This window comes from Oncorhynchus kisutch, linkage group LG18 (genome assembly GCF_002021735.2).
Source record: "Oncorhynchus kisutch isolate 150728-3 linkage group LG18, Okis_V2, whole genome shotgun sequence".
NCBI lineage: Eukaryota > Metazoa > Chordata > Actinopteri > Salmoniformes > Salmonidae > Oncorhynchus > Oncorhynchus kisutch.
In genome coordinates, this window is record NC_034191.2 from 76,246,196 (window position 1) to 76,261,922 (window position 15,727).

General features: G+C 46.7%; 1 protein-coding gene across 1 annotated transcript in view; it reads right to left on the reverse strand.

Moving 5' to 3' along the window:
• LOC109909619 (microtubule-associated protein 4-like) overlaps positions 1 to 3,785 on the reverse strand; it is a 59,722-nt gene extending 55,937 nt beyond the window's left edge. Inside the window, exon 1 of the mRNA XM_031795311.1 lies at positions 2,660 to 3,785. Coding sequence (XP_031651171.1) covers positions 2,660 to 3,785 — 1,126 coding nt within the window. The remainder of the gene's footprint in view (positions 1 to 2,659) is intronic.
• Between the last annotated feature and the right edge of the window lie 11,942 nt (positions 3,786 to 15,727).

Sequence of the window (15,727 nt, forward strand, 5' to 3'; positions counted from 1 at the left end):
TCACCCAGTCAGATATAGAAGAGTTATTCACCCAGTCAGATATAGAGGAGTTATTCACCCAGTCAGATATAGAGGAGTTATTAACCCAGTCAGATATAGAGGAGTTATTTACCCAGTCAGATATAGAGGAGTTATTCACCCAGTCAGATATAGAGGAGTTATTCACCCAGTCAGATATAGTGTAATGGCAAGAGGGATTTAGTCAATAAATTGTTTACTATCCATTTTCCTTTCTTTATGTGCCAGCAAGTGTTTGCATATAGACCATTGGTAATGTTACCATGGCTACGTGCAGTTGAAAAACGTTCTAGAACGTTGCAGATAGAAATGCCCTGAAGAGAGCCAAAGTTGTTCCTTATTCAACATGTTAGAGAGGCATGTTTGTTCTACATAGCATATTTCTATCAGAACATTCCAAAACATTGATTCCTGCTGAATGCACCCCAAGGTTGTTAGCTACAGTCAGCGAACGAGGTAACATGACTGAACAAGGATTATCCTAAACAAACTGTTAATGGTCCGGTCCGATGTCAAATGTGGCCACCAATGCATGATAGAAAGTAAAAACGGTATATTATCAACGATTTCTCTGAGGAAAAGAGGGAGACTTGGCTAGTACATTGGCTACAGAACCTGGCTATGAAATGTAGTGGAGAAAAGTGCGAGGGTTGAACGAGACTACAAATTCATAAACTTTTCTATACTCAAGGGAGAGAAAAATATAGCTACAGTAGACTGTTGTTTTACTATTAAACTCAATTCCGTTATTGTTTTTAATTTCGTAAAGCAGCTTGTGTTTCTTAACCAGGTGAATGGTATCTAACTAGAAGACTGGTGGGAACTGGTTAGCTACGAGGAAGCAAGAGAGTCGCCTGCGTGATGTGTAATCGGAGGTGGAGCCGGAGCAGAGCCTTTCTGCCCTCACTCATCGCTTGCTCCCCCGCAGCTCACAAGCTGATGTAGGCTGGGCGTTCCGGGTGTGGCGTGTCCTTCCCACTGCTGAACAGAACATCTGTGCATCTAATATTAATTGTGCTTATCACTGAAAAGCTCTCAATCTTTTCAAAACTCTTGGTCAGTCCACTTAGTAGTCCGATTTTAGTCACAGAGATAATATAGTCTCGTCTCCGTCAACTGAAATTAATAATCATTTTCCTTATTAAGTTACAGTTTTTTTTCGGGGTCTATTTAGTCAGCCATAGTCTCGTCAATTGCCACTGAAAAATAGGTGTGACTAATATTTGAGTCACTATTTTTGTTGACGAAAGGAACACTGGCACACACACACACAAGACCAGAAATAAACAAACAGAAGCGTTATCAAAAACACATCTACACGAAAAAGCACATTTACTACAGAGCACTCCCTAAAACACAGTCATTATTCTGTTTAGTAGAAGATAATGAGTGGAACATTGTATGACAATTATCTGCTTCGTTCTGGGGGTAAACATCCCAGTATGACTCCAAGTCATGAAGAAAGACACTGAAGTAATTCAAAATGACAGCAGCATGTAAAATGACTGGAGCTTGTTTGTGTTTAAGTTCCTTTGTCTCTCCTCCAGCCTCATCTCCTAATCGCTCTCTCCAAACAGGGAGAGGGAGAGGGAGAGGGAGAGGGAACCAAGGGAGCCAGTACAAATACATCTAGGCAGATGCTTAGACTGGGCCAGACACATGTTTCACTCTCCATAGGACCATGGGCATGACGCGCCGCTCCCCCCACTCCACCATGAAGCGCTCAATGACGGTGGCGGACGACCAGGCGCCCCCCACCCTGTCCGCTGCAGGTGCCACCCGCTCCGACCTGAGGCAGGACCAAGAACCTGTAACCATAGACAGGGCAAATCTGCTAATTGATATTCCCCACACTGCCGTTGGGGAGCCATGGTGAATACCTGAACATTCGCCACATGAATACCCTATGTGTGCAAACTGCCTTTGCAAGGTCCTTGTCAAGCCAGCGCACACTCAAACAAGATAACACGCACACACTGAATCAGTCAGACTGGTGGTATCAGCTCAGTTGTGAATCAGACAGACTGGTGGTATCAGCTCAGTTGTGAATCAGACAGACTGGTGGTATCAGCTCAGCTGTGAATCAGACAGACTGGTGGTATCAGCTCAGCTGTGAATCAGACAGACTGGTGGTATCAGCTCAGTTGTGAATCAGACAGACTGGTGGTATCAGCTCAGTTGTGAATCAGACAGACTGGTGGTATCAGCTCAGTTGTGAATCAGACAGACTGGTGGTATCAGCTCAGCTGTGAATCAGACAGACTGGTGGTATCAGCTCAGTTGTGAATCAGACAGACTGGTGGTATCAGCTCAGTTGTGAATCAGGCACGGTTGACAAGTACACAACCTACTGCATGCAGTGAAACGCAGTAAATTGCAGTTCGTAATGCCACCACTAGATGTCAGCGTCAACATTTGAGTAGATTCGATACAGTGCTTAACAACAGTCAAAGGTCATGTAAACAGACATATTTATGATTCTATGTATATAATATCGCCGATTTATCTGTGGAATAAAGACCGATACAAATATTTCTGTGAAAGACTAATATTGGCTGATAATAATGGTCAACCGATTTATCGGTCACACAATCTGGGCCATCTGCAATCTGCAGTGCCAGACAGCATCACCAATACCTACCCTCCAGTGTGGTGAAAGGGTTGGTACCCATGCTTTCACCAAAGCCGGTGCCAAGGTTGGTGCTCTTACCCGCCCCAAAGCCAATGCCCAGGTTTGTGCCCATGCCCAGGCCTGTCCCGTTCAAGGCCTGACTGCTGAAGGGTACAGGCAGCAGCACGTCCTGCTCCTTGTCTGCCCCCATCCCCTCCATGATGCCCTCTAGAGGCGAAGTGCCCCCACAGTCTTTCATTGGGGGGAAGGGCAAGAGGTTTAAGGTGGGGTCTTGGTCCTGCCTCAGGTCGGAGCGGGTGGCACCTGCAGCGGACAGGGTGGGGGGCACCTGGTCGTCCGCCACCGTCATTGAGCGCTTCATGGTGGAGTGGGGGGAGCGGCGCGCGGCGCCCATGGACGATGTCAACTCGTCCAGCCCAGCACCAGGGTAATGGTCAGGCAGCTCCAGGCTAGAAGGTACTGAGAGGTGGGAACACTCAGACATGGTCCGACGCATGGCCTTCCGCTGCTGTTCAGCACGTCCCATGAAACACGGCTCAAGTTTCACCTCCTCCTCTTCTTCCTCATTCTCCTCCGAGGAGCCCTCGGCCATTTGACGGCCACCTGGTGCTGACATGCTGTCCTCGTCCTGCCTCTCCAGGTAGTTGTCATTGACAACCCCGATGACACAATAATTAGTGGCACCAGTATTCTGGGGTGGAAGGGTCTCGGAGTTCCACGCTCCGGTGCTGTCTGGGCCTGGTTTTAGCGAGCTAGAGGACGAGGGTATGTCCATGCGTCTGGCTGGGGAACCAGGTACGGGGGGCAGTAGGACACCGTTGTTCCCATAGCCCATGGGGGAGGGGGAGGAAGACACTGGGCTTTCTGGACTCTCCCCGGCACTGTCTAACCCAGGAAAGCCCCCCCTGCCGGGTACCTTACGATTCGCATCCATGCCACCGCCTGCTGGAGCGTCAAAGAAGCACAGCTTGTCCTCATCTGTGAGTCCTGTGGCCCCTCCGAAACTCCTGGGGGGCCCCATGTCTCCATGCTGCCAGTCCCAGGCCTGGGTGGCAGGGGCCACGGAGGGGACCTTACACAGTTCGCTGTACTCCGAAAACGGAGAACCAGGCTGCTGGTTGGAGAGAGAAGACATGCTTTCCCTCCTTTCTCACTCTCACTCTTGATTTTTTCCTCAGGGTACGATTCTTTGTCCTCTCTTTGTTCCCTTTCCTCTGTGGCTCTGTTGTTCCTGCTGGTTAGATGCACAGGTGGGTTCTGTCTCGGCTGCAATAAGGGCAGTGATGAGAGCGAGCGTGTGTGTGTGGTGGAGCCTCTCTGTGTGTGCTTCTTCGCTCTCAATCGACCAGGAGGAAGAGGAGACTGAGACTGTAAACTGGATGTGCTGCCCTTTCTCTCTCTCCTCCCTCACTCTCTCTCTCTCTTTCCCTCCTCAATCTCCATCTCGCTCGCCCTCCACCCTTTCCATCTCTCTACCTCCTCTCCCTCCTCTCTCTCTCCTCCCTCACTCTCTCTCTCTCTTTCCCTCCTCAATCTCCATCTCGCTCGCCCTCCACCCTTTCCATCTCTCTCCCTCCTCTCCCTCCTCTCTCTCCTCTCTCTCTCTCTCTCTCTCTCTCTCTCTCTCTCTCTCTCTCTCTCTCTCTCTCTCTCACTTCCAGTCTTTTGCATGGCTATTGGTCATGTGACTAGTGTGGGTGCTCATTGGCTGCTGCTGACTCACAGCTCCCTGCCCCTGTAGTGGAGCATTCATCCCCCTCCTCTCTTTTTTCTCTCTTTCTTTCCCTTTCTACCCCCCACTCCACCTCTCTCCCCCTCTTCCATACTCCTCCCTAGGCAACCTGCGCTTACAGTGATAGTGAGGGGTATGGCACACACACCTAGGGAGCTGTGGGTGAGGTCTGGGGCGGCTGCTTTAGGGGAGTATGAGCCTCGAACAGCAAAGTGACCCATATCTGGGTAACATCTATTTGACCTCTTTCTGTGTCTTTCCACCTCACTTTCCCGCTTTGAAACCTCACTGTGTATCTCTGAGCCAGACAGACAGTAGTGTACCCTGACAGAGGCCTCTGTTGAGCAGTGCCAAAGTCTAGAGTGAAAGAGAGAGGGAGAGAGATTTATGAATGTACGTGTGTGTAGGCGTGTTTAGGTATGTGTGTGGTTAATTCTGGTTCAATCTCAGTCTGCGGCATTACTAAAGGCAAAATGAGAAACTGGAGTACGGTACACAACCTCAGTCCACTTCCTGATTTAACACATACCATTATGTGTTTGTATACTCATAAACATTTGATACCTGTCGGTTAAGGTTAGGTCAGTAGCGCCACAGAGTGACAGTTACAGCCAAAATGACAGTTCTGACTGGAACAAATTTCCGTCCATGGATTGTGTGAAGCTTCTGTGGCTTCGAACAAAATAGACAGATTGTCCACAGAGAGAGACTGTTTCTGTACAGCCTTCATCTTTCGTTTAAGAGACGACCCTGATGGCATCTCGGTCGCCATAGCGACCGTCGCCCCCGGTTACCAAAGGAACAAGTCCCTCCCACCAAACATGTGTTCGCTGCTCACCATAAAAACACCAACAAACAGAAACACACACACGAACACACAGGGCTCTACCAGTCATCCAGTGCCCCAGCCGTAATGAGGCCGTGTTCCATTAGCTTCAGTACGGTGCTCTGACAGGAGAGACAGGAACACAATGAGACAGATCAGATCAGTGGGAAACAAAACAATTCAGATGCTAATCACAAGCCGAGTAGCTACCATAAACAAAATGGCTGCCTACTCAATCGCATGGTGATTGAAGCAAACTACACTGAACAAAAATAGAAACGCAACATGGAAAGTGTTGGTCCCATGTTTCATGAGATGAAATAAAAAGAACCCAGAAATATTCAATGGGCACAAAAAGCTTGTTTCTCCACAAATTTGTTTCTCATCCCTTTGTTATTATTTTTCATTTTCCAAGATAATCCATCCACCTGACAGGTGTGGCATATCCAGAAGATGTTTAAACAGAATGATCATTACACAGGAGCACTCATCAACGGGGTTGTAGTGGAGCAGGTTGAGAGCTTCAAGTTCCTTGGTGTCCACATCACCAACAATCTAGAATGGTCCAAATACACCAAGACAGTCGTGAAGAGGGCACTACAAAACCTATCCTCCCTCAGGAGACTGAAAAGATTTGACATGGGTCCTCAGATCCTCAAAAGGTTCTACAGCTGCAACATCGAGAGCATCCTGACCGGTTGCATCACTGCCTGGTATGGCAATTGCTCGGCCTCCGACCGCAAGGCACTAAAGAGGGTAGTGCGTACGGCCCAGTACATCACTGGGGCTAAGCTGCCTGCCATCCAGGACCTCTACACCAGGCGGTATCAGAGGAAGGCCCTAAAAATTGTCAATGACCACAGCCACCACAGTCATAGACTGTTCTCTCTACTATCGCATGGCAAGCGGTACCGGAGTGCCAAGTCTAAGACCAAAAGGCTTCTCAACAGGTTTTACCCCCAAGCCATAAGACTCCTGCTACTGCTACTCTCTGTTTATCATATATGCATAGTCACTTTAACCATATCTACATGTACATACTACCTCAATCAGCCTGACTAAACGGTGTCTGCATGTAGCCTCTCTACTGTATATAACCTCTCTACTGTATATAGCCTCTCTACTGTATATAACCTCTCTACTGTATATAGCCTCTCTACTGTATATAGCCTCTCTACTGTATATAGCCTCTCTACTGTATATAGCCTCTCTACTTGTATAGCCTTTCTACTGTATATAGCCTCACTACTGTATATAGCCCCTCTACTGTATATAGCCTTTCTACTGTATATAGCCTCACTACTGTATATAGCCCCTCTACTGTATATAGCCTTTCTACTGTATATAGCCTGTCTACTGTATATAGCCTCTCTACTGTATATAGCCTCTCTACTGTATATAGCCTCTCTACTGTATGTAGCCTCTCTACTGTATATAACCTCTCTACTGTATATAGCCTCTCTACTGTATATAGCCTCTCTACTGTATATAGCCTCGCTACTGTATATAGCCTCTCTACTGTATATAGCCTCTCTACTGTATGTAGCCTCTCTACTGTATATAGCCTCTCTACTGTATAAAGCCTCACTATTGTATATAGCCTTACTACTGTATATAGCCTTGCTACTGTATATAGCCTGTCTATTGTATATAGCCTCTCTACTGTATATAGCCTGTCTACTGTATGTAGCCTGTCTACTGTATATAGCCTCACTACTGTATATAGCCTCTCTACTGTATGTAGCCTGTCTACTGTATATAGCCTCGCTACTGTATATAGCCTCTCTACTGTATATAGCCTCTCTACTGTATATAGCCTCTCTATTGTATATAGCCTCACTACTGTATATAGCCTATCTACTGTATATAGCCTCTCTACTGTATATAGCCTGTCTACTGTATGTACCCTGTTTACTGTATATAGCCTCTCTACTGCAGGTAGCCTCTCTACTTTTATAGCCTCACTACTGTATATAGCCTCTCTACTGTATATAGCCTCACTACTGTATATAGCCTCTTTACTGTATATAGCCTCTCTACTGTATATAGCCTGTCTTTTTACCGTTGTTTTATTTCTTTACCTACCTATTGTTCATCTAATACCTTTTTTGCACTATTGGTTAGAGCCTGTAAGTAAGCATTTCACTGTAAGGTTTTAAGCTAGAGTTCATATAAGGAAATCAGGAAATCACCTGTTGTATTTGGCGCACATGACAAATAAACTTTGATTTGATTTGTGCTGGGGACAATAAAAGGCCACTTTAAAATGTGCAGTTTTGTCACACAACACAATGCCACAGATATCTCAAGTTTTCAGGGAGCGTGCAATTGGCATGCTGTCTGCAGGAATGTCCACCAGAGCGGTTGCCAGAGTATTGAATGTTAATTTCTCTACCATAAGCCGCCTCCAATGTTTTTCTAGAGAATTTGGCAGTACATCCAACCAGCCTCACAATCGCAGACCACACATAACATGCCAGCCCAGGACTTCCACATCCCATCCATTCTTCACCTGCAGGATTGTCTGACAGATATATCTGGGCTATTTCTGTCTGTAATAAAGTCCTTTTGTGGGGAAAAACTCATTCTGATTGGCTGGGCCTGGCTTCCTATTAGGTGGGGCCTGGCTGCCAAGTGGGTGGGTCTATACCCTCCCAGGCCCACCCATGGCTGCACCCCTGCTCAGTCATGTGAAATCCATAGATTAGGGCCTAATTAATTCATTTACATTCACTGATTTCCTTATATGAACTCTAGCCTAAAATCTTTGAAATTGTTGCATGTTGCGTTTATATTTTTGTTCAGTATATATACACTTGCTATGTGAAAAAACAAGACTGTTTTTGGATACAGTACTTTGCATGATTCATCAATATGTTTAACAAGCATTATCAACCATTCATGATCACATCAGAGTTGCTCACTGTACGTTGTAGTGGTGTCCTGTACCTGCGTGCATCAACAGCTGAGCCTGGTATACATTAGTATAGTAGAGTATTGTAGTGTAGTATTGTATAGTGCAGTATTGTGGAGTGGAAATATAGTATAGTACAGTGTGGTATTTTGGAGCGGAGTATAGTGTAGTATTGTATAGTGTAGTGTAGTATTGTGGAGTATAGTGTCTTGTAGCATATTGTATAGTGCGGTATTGTGGGGTGGAGTATTAGCATTGTATAGTGTAGTGGAGTATAGTATAGTGTAGTATAATATAGTATAGTACAGTATAGTGTGGTCTAGTGTAGTATTGTGGAGTACAGTATTGTATAGTAGAGTATAGTGGAGTGTAGTATAGTATAGCGGTGTGCAGTATAGTACAGTGGAGTATAGTATAGTGGACTAGTGTGGTATTGTGGAGTAAAGTATAGTGTAGTATTGTGGAGTATAGTATGGTATAGTGGAGTATAGTATTGTGGAGTATAGTATTGTGGAGTATGCTCAGCAAACAGTGGAATAGTAATTTGGATATCTGGGCCATGTCAACTCTGCCGATTCATGCCATGTCAACTCTGCCGATTCATGCCATGTCAACTCTGCCGATTCATGCCATGTCAACTCTGCCGATTCATGCCATTTCAACTCTGCCGATTCATGCCATGTCAACTCTGCCGACTCATGCCATGTCGAGCCTGCTGACTCATGTCATGTTGACCCTGCCACATCGCAGCCCTCTCTCTCCTAAAGGCGTGACATCTGAGCCCCTCAGGGACAGGGACACAGAGCGCTCCCTTTCCAGTGATGACCTCACTCTGCCTGGCCCGGCTGGCTGGGTGGCTGGACGCACACACACACACACACACACACACACACACACACACACACACACACACACACACACACACACACACACACACACACACACACACACACACACACACACACACACACACACACACACACACACACAAAAACGCCAACTTACATAATCCCGCTGCGCTACTGAGGCATCGTGCCTAATCGACCAATAACAAGGACGGAGAAAAGAAGACATTAAGTAAAGCAAACCATCCCATCATTTCATTTAGCAGTGGACTTTTGGAGAAAATGTGATCGGTGTGTTAAATCAAATCACATCTCACCTCCTGTTGCACATGTTTGTCTCAGCTTCATCTCTAACCATAGAAGTCATTGTGAGGTGAAAACGACAGCATGGAAATAGATCGGGTATTTCCAGATTAATCATATCAATGACATATCCTGCAATGTTCCATACCAACAATGGCTACCCTATGCACCGGAGCCTTGTTGTCTTTCACCGGTGAACTACTGTATATACTGAGCTGCAGAGAGGTTGGATAGGTGGCCATTAACTGAGAGAACTGATGAGACTAAAAAAGGGCGTTTATCAAACCTGGTGCCCTACGGAGTATGCAAATAGGCCAATCGGTCAAGCTATTAAACTAGCAAACACTCCCTGGTACATTATTCAGAAGGATTGTTATACACGGAGGTGCAATACTTAAAATGTGAGCTGTGAAAGGCTACAGCTGTAAATAAGAGAGAGAGAGAGACAGAGACAGAGAGACAGTGAGAGACAGAGAGAGACAATGAGAGACAGAGAGAGCGAGAGCGAGAGTCAGAGAGAAAGAGTCAGAGAGAGCGAGAGTCAGAGAGAGAGAGACAGAGAGAGCGAGAGTCAGAGATAGCGAGAGTCAGAGAGCGAGAGTCAGAGAGAGCGAGAGTCAGAGAGAGTGAGAGTCAGAGAGAGAGAGACAGAGAGAGAGAGAGACAGAGAGAGCGAGAGTCAGAGAGCGAGTCAGAGAGAGCGAGAGTCAGAGAGAGAGAGACAGAGAGAGCGAGACAGAGAGAGCGAGAGTCAGAGAGAGAGAGACAGAGAGAGCGAGAGTCAGAGAGCGAGTCAGAGAGAGCGAGAGTCAGAGAGAGTGAGAGTCAGACTACATGGGAGTCAGTGTTATTAATGCATTCACTTCTGAGAGAGAAAAAGAAAGGAAAGAAAGGTGTGGAGGGAGAGATCAGAAGACAGAGAAGGACAAAACAATTGAGGGGGGAGAGAAAGTGAGCCAGTCTTTAGTTGTTTTATTTTTATCTTAATCAGTACACCCCTCCCCCTTCCCCCTGCTGTCACACCCCATTGTTTCCTTGGTATCCCCCTCTTCCCAATGTCTCCAAAGCAATTGCCTCCCGTTTCCATGGCAACAGAATCCTTGCCACGGGGTGGCAAACAAGTGGCGGGGGAGGGGGGGGGGGTCATCTCGCCAACACAGGGAGCCAGTGGAAGATATGAAGAGAGGAGGGAAGGGGAGAGAGAGCGAGAGAGGTGAGATGGTGGAAGAGGAAGGAGGTGAGATGGTGTGAGGGGGGAAGGGGAGAGGGAGGGATGAAGGGAGAGAGGTTGGAGGGCGAGAGGGAGGGAGAGAGGTGAGAGGGGGAGGGAGAGAGATGAAGGGAGAGAGGTTGGAGAGAGGTGAGAGGGGGAGGGAGAGAAGGGGAGGGCGTGAGTTGAGAGGGGGAGGGAGAGAGGTGGGAAGGCAAGAGGGAAGTAAGGGGGGGTTGAAATCAACTGGGGGCATATTAAAATATTCAGCATATTAGGCCGTCCTAGTAAATAAGAATATGTTCTTAATAAAATAAATATGATTATCTGCTGAGCTATGAGCTAAGGAGCACACTGCTCAAGTCAATGGTATCTTTCAATGAATCAGTCAGTCTGCTACAGTCTCTGCTGCTAATGTCTATGCAAGTCTGTTAATCCAGCAATGTCTGTGACATGCTGATAGACTAGCCTCCAGCATTTCAGATGTAAATAGCTTAGTTTTAGGCTTAGCACAACAGTCTCCTCAACCCAAACAGAGGGAGAAGATTGAGTTTGATCAAGCTGAAAACGTGGTGCTGTGGAGTGTGACAGTCACACACTGTGGCCATATCGTTTAAGCCTCAGATCCTCCACTTCCACCATGAACTACTTGCCTGCCTTGGATCAGTGCTCTACATCACACCAGCTTCAAAATCTGAGAGAGAGAGCCTTGCTTTGTGTACATTGTGTTTGAGACACCTCCGTTTCCAGACATGAAGGCACACATTACCAGACATGTTACGTGGTAAGGTTGCAGAGAAGGTGCAGAGAAGAGAACAGATGTAGAATCAGTGGTTAAGGGGGGAGGGGGCGAAGCCGAACTGACCAACAAACGGTGACAGTCCAGTGGACGAGTTTGGCAGTGTGTTGTGAGCATACTCCGCCCACGAGAGGAACTTGCTCCAGTTGCTCCTGGTTGTCCTGCTCCGTTTTCCCATTCGACTGTGGGTGGAATCCCGAGGAGAGACTCACCGACGCTCCCAACAGGGAGCAGAAGGCTTTCCAATACCGTGTGACGAACTGGGGGCCACGATCCGAGACAATGTCCTGGAGAAGTCTATGTAGTTGAAAAACATGGGTAATCATGAGATCAGCGGTAAGGTAAGGCAATGAAATAGGCTGCCTTGGAGAACCGATCAACGACCACCGGGATAGTGGTAATCCTGTGTTAAAGTTTACGGACAGGTGGGACCAGGGCCGGCTGGGGATGGGCAGAGGTTGGAGCAACCCAGCCAGTCGCTGTCGTGAGGACTTGCTTTGTGCACAGATGGAACAGGCCACAACAAAGTATCAAATCAAATCAAATCAAAATCAAACAAAGTATCTCATATAGTCCATCATGTTGGACCACCAGAATTTCCACCTCAGGAACTCCAGTGTCTGATTAACCCCTGGATGCCCAGTTAATTTAGAGGAGTGTCCCCATTGTAGATCCCGGGAACTGGCTGATCGTGGAATGTAAAGTCTGTTGGTGGGTCCCCCGCCGGGATCAGGTTCTCGGGTCTGGGCTTGTCGGACCGTGGCCTCAATACTCCATATCAGAGAGGCCACAATGCGGGGGCTGGGGATGATGGGTTTGGAGTCCCTCTCCTCATCAGAGGCATCATGTTGGCGGTCGTCTGCTTTCTGACTCTTGGATCCCGGGCGATTGGCTAGTCATCCTGATTGCCAGCGTTATCAGGGTCTCGAGGTCCTCTCCCAGTTCCCGAGAGGCCAGTTAATCCTTGATGGAGTTAGACAAACCCTGGTGGAAAGAGGTGACCAGGGCCTCCATATTCCACCCACTCTTGGCGGCAAGGGTGCGGAACTCAATGGCGAAGTCAGACACTGGTCTGGCCCCTTGGCCATGTTGAACAGTCGGCTGGCCGCTTAACGTCCACCGACTGGGTGGTCGAAGACTCGCCGTAGCTCGGCGATGAAGTCCAATATGGAGCTGCAGGATGGTGGCTGCTGTTCCCATACCGCCTTTGCCCACACCAGGGCCTTACCCAAGAGTAGAGAGATGATGTAGGCTATCATGGCCCGATCGGTCTGGAACGAGGAGGACAGTAGCTCGAACACCAGAGAACACTGAGTGAGGAACCCCTTGCATCCTCCCGGGTGGCCGTCATACCGCTCGGGGGCTGGGATCTTGGGTTCCCGGTGCAGGTTCCCTGGAGGAACTACGTCAACGTCTGTAGCACTGGGCGATGAGACTTGGACATTGGCTCCTCCTGGGTTGAGGTTGGACTGTGGTTGGAGGGAGTCGGTAAGTGCCCGGAGGGTATCTGATATTTGGGAGACTTGTTCTTGCCCCAGCAGTGCTCCTTGGTGGGTGACAACATTTTTGATCTGGGTGATCTCTGCTGGGTTCATGTTTGTGCAGAAGCTTGTTGTGACGTGGTGAGGTTGGACCCAGGTGCAGAGAGAGACCAGATGAGGAATCAGTGGTTAAGGATCAACATAATACTTTACTGAGAAACGGTAGCCGCAGGATCACACTACACTAGAAAAAACAACAAACACTAAGTCTTAAAAACTCACTCAGGAAACGACCGCACACACACGACCGAAAACAATTCAAGCTTCTGCCAAGGACAACAGAAAACACATGTCTTATAACAGGGAAATCATAATGAGTAAATTGGACACACCTGAGTGTCGTTAATGTCTCGATGGTCTCTGCCGCTCTCTGGTGACAGGTGGAACCACGACAAGACAGACTGCTTAAAATAGTGTGCTGTTAAAAATAACATGACAATGTGCTTTGATTGCTTACCAGGAATGGATATTGAAAGGATTTATGTAATGATGTAGTTGATGCTTCAGCGGGCTACTGCCTTGTAGTCAATGGGAAAGTTTGAATCTCTCCTCAGGGTCTATTTCTGAACATTGACATACAGTGTAGGTGTACGTAGAGCCATATATTTGGATTTGAAATACTTGGCTCTGGGTGTACACATTAAGATCTGTATTATTTCCACCCATTGAGTAGCTATGGTCTGACGAGAAAATGCCTACTGCCTTCTGTAGCAGCACATTGACATTGTAATGGTCCTGCAGCATACACTGGTGCCCCTACTACAGTGTTGTAAGTGGTCTGAGATCCGTCACACCATCTATCAACTTGAAATATATTTTCAATCTTGTCTGTCTTTTGTGGTAAAGTCGAAACATCCAAAAACCGCCTCACCGTTTTAGTCATGTTGTAGCAGACGTGCTCGGAACTCTCATCCATTTCTATTCATTATGGATGTGCTGTTGATTGGCCAATCCGCTCTGCCGACTTCACAGTCATTCCCATTCTGGGCACACATGGTCCTTGATCCATCCAACAAGCTCCCCAAATTCCCTTAATTTCAATAAATATGGACGCTAAATCAAGTGGGCTGATTTTTGGAGGATAAATATATGTATTCATGAGTTCATGTCCAATCGATAGGACATCTTAGTAGATGGCTGCATTTCGAGGCTTAGGTTTATGAGGAGATTGATTGGGAATTTTATTTGGTTTGCCATGTAATGCCAGCATGTGGTTGTCAAAGCCTTTGACCCTAAAGTGATGAGACATTTCTCAATAATATCCCTCCGTAATCCAGCACCATAGTAAGAACACTGCCATTTAAATACAGTGGATGAGAGATGAGTATATAGTGTGAACCACTGCACTAAGAAGAAGAAAAACGAATTTCTCCTTTAACCACATCAGCTCTATTCAACCATCAAATACAGTACGAGAGGGCGAGAATGAACTATTTCTGCCAATGAGAAGAAACTGGAACCAGGACAAGCTCAGAGTAAAACACTGTCAGGTTGTTCCAGTTACGGAATCTAAAATTAATTATAGAATGTCTCCGGTTAAGCAAACAGTGTTAGCCCCAGGGTTTGATGTTCCAATGTAGACATTTTGATTCCATCATGTCAGGTCTGTGTCAGGGGAGTGAGTGGAAGGGTAGAGGTAGAATAGCATCTCTGCTGCTCTCCTTTGCCCTGTCTGGGTAGAGATTATATGATTCGTTGACGGCAGACAGCTCCCTTCCTCATTCCCCATGCAGACAGCCGCCCGCCGGTTCAGGAAATCACCCGATCCCAGAGCCCGTTATAGAAACAGAAACCTTTCCAGGGATGCTTCATTTACATGTTTCGCATAATTAAGAGACTGATACACAGTGACTGGTGCTGTAATATAGCTACAGTGACCCCCCTTTTAGACTGATACACAGTGACTGGTGCTGTAATATAGCTACAGTGACCCCCCTTTTTAGACTGATACACAGTGACTGGTGCTGTAATATAGCTACAGTGACCCCCCTTTTTAGACTGATACAGAGTGACTGGTGCTGTCATATAGCTACAGTGACCCCCCCTTTTTGCGTTGTTGTTTCTGTGTACGTGATTAGTTTCCTTCCAATGAGGTTGCATGTGAAAAAATGCATGCATGTATATGTGCTGTGACCTGTTTGTGAGTTAGTTAGTGTGATGTTTCTGTGAGTTGGTGTGTGTGTGTGTGTGTTTGTGTGTTGGGGTGTGTGTGTGTGTGTGTGTGTTTGTGTGTGTTGGGGTGTGTCACTGATAAAGTGCTTTTAGCCTCAGCCTACTTTCTCAGTATCAGTCGCCATCCCCATGGCAACATAAACTGCTGCTCAGTCACCATGGCAACTAGCCAGACCCTCCCCCCTCACCAAAGGTGCATGTAGGACTGTCTATCACTGTAAATGTATCCCAATGTAACTGTCTATCACTGTAACTGTCTCCCACTGTAACTGTCTAACACTGAAACTGTCTCCTACTGTAACTGTCTCCCACTGTAACTGTATATCACTGTAACTGTCTACTAATGTAACTGTCTACTAATGTAACTGTCTATCACTGTAACTGTCTACTAATGTAACTGTCTATCACTGTAACTGTCTACTAATGTAACTGTCTATCACTGTAACTCTCAATCACTGTAACTGTCTATCACTGTAACTGTCTACTAATGTAACTGTCTATCACTGTAACTGTCTACTAATGTAACTGTCTATCACTGTAACTCTCAATCACTGTAACTGTCTATCACTGTAACTGTCTACTAATGTAACTGTCTATCACTGTAACTCTCAATCACTGTAACTGTCTATCACTGTAACTGTCTACTAATGTAACTGTCTATCACTGTAACTGTCTACTAATGTAACTGTCTATCACTGTAACTGTCTACTACTGTAACTGTCTACCACTGTCTAC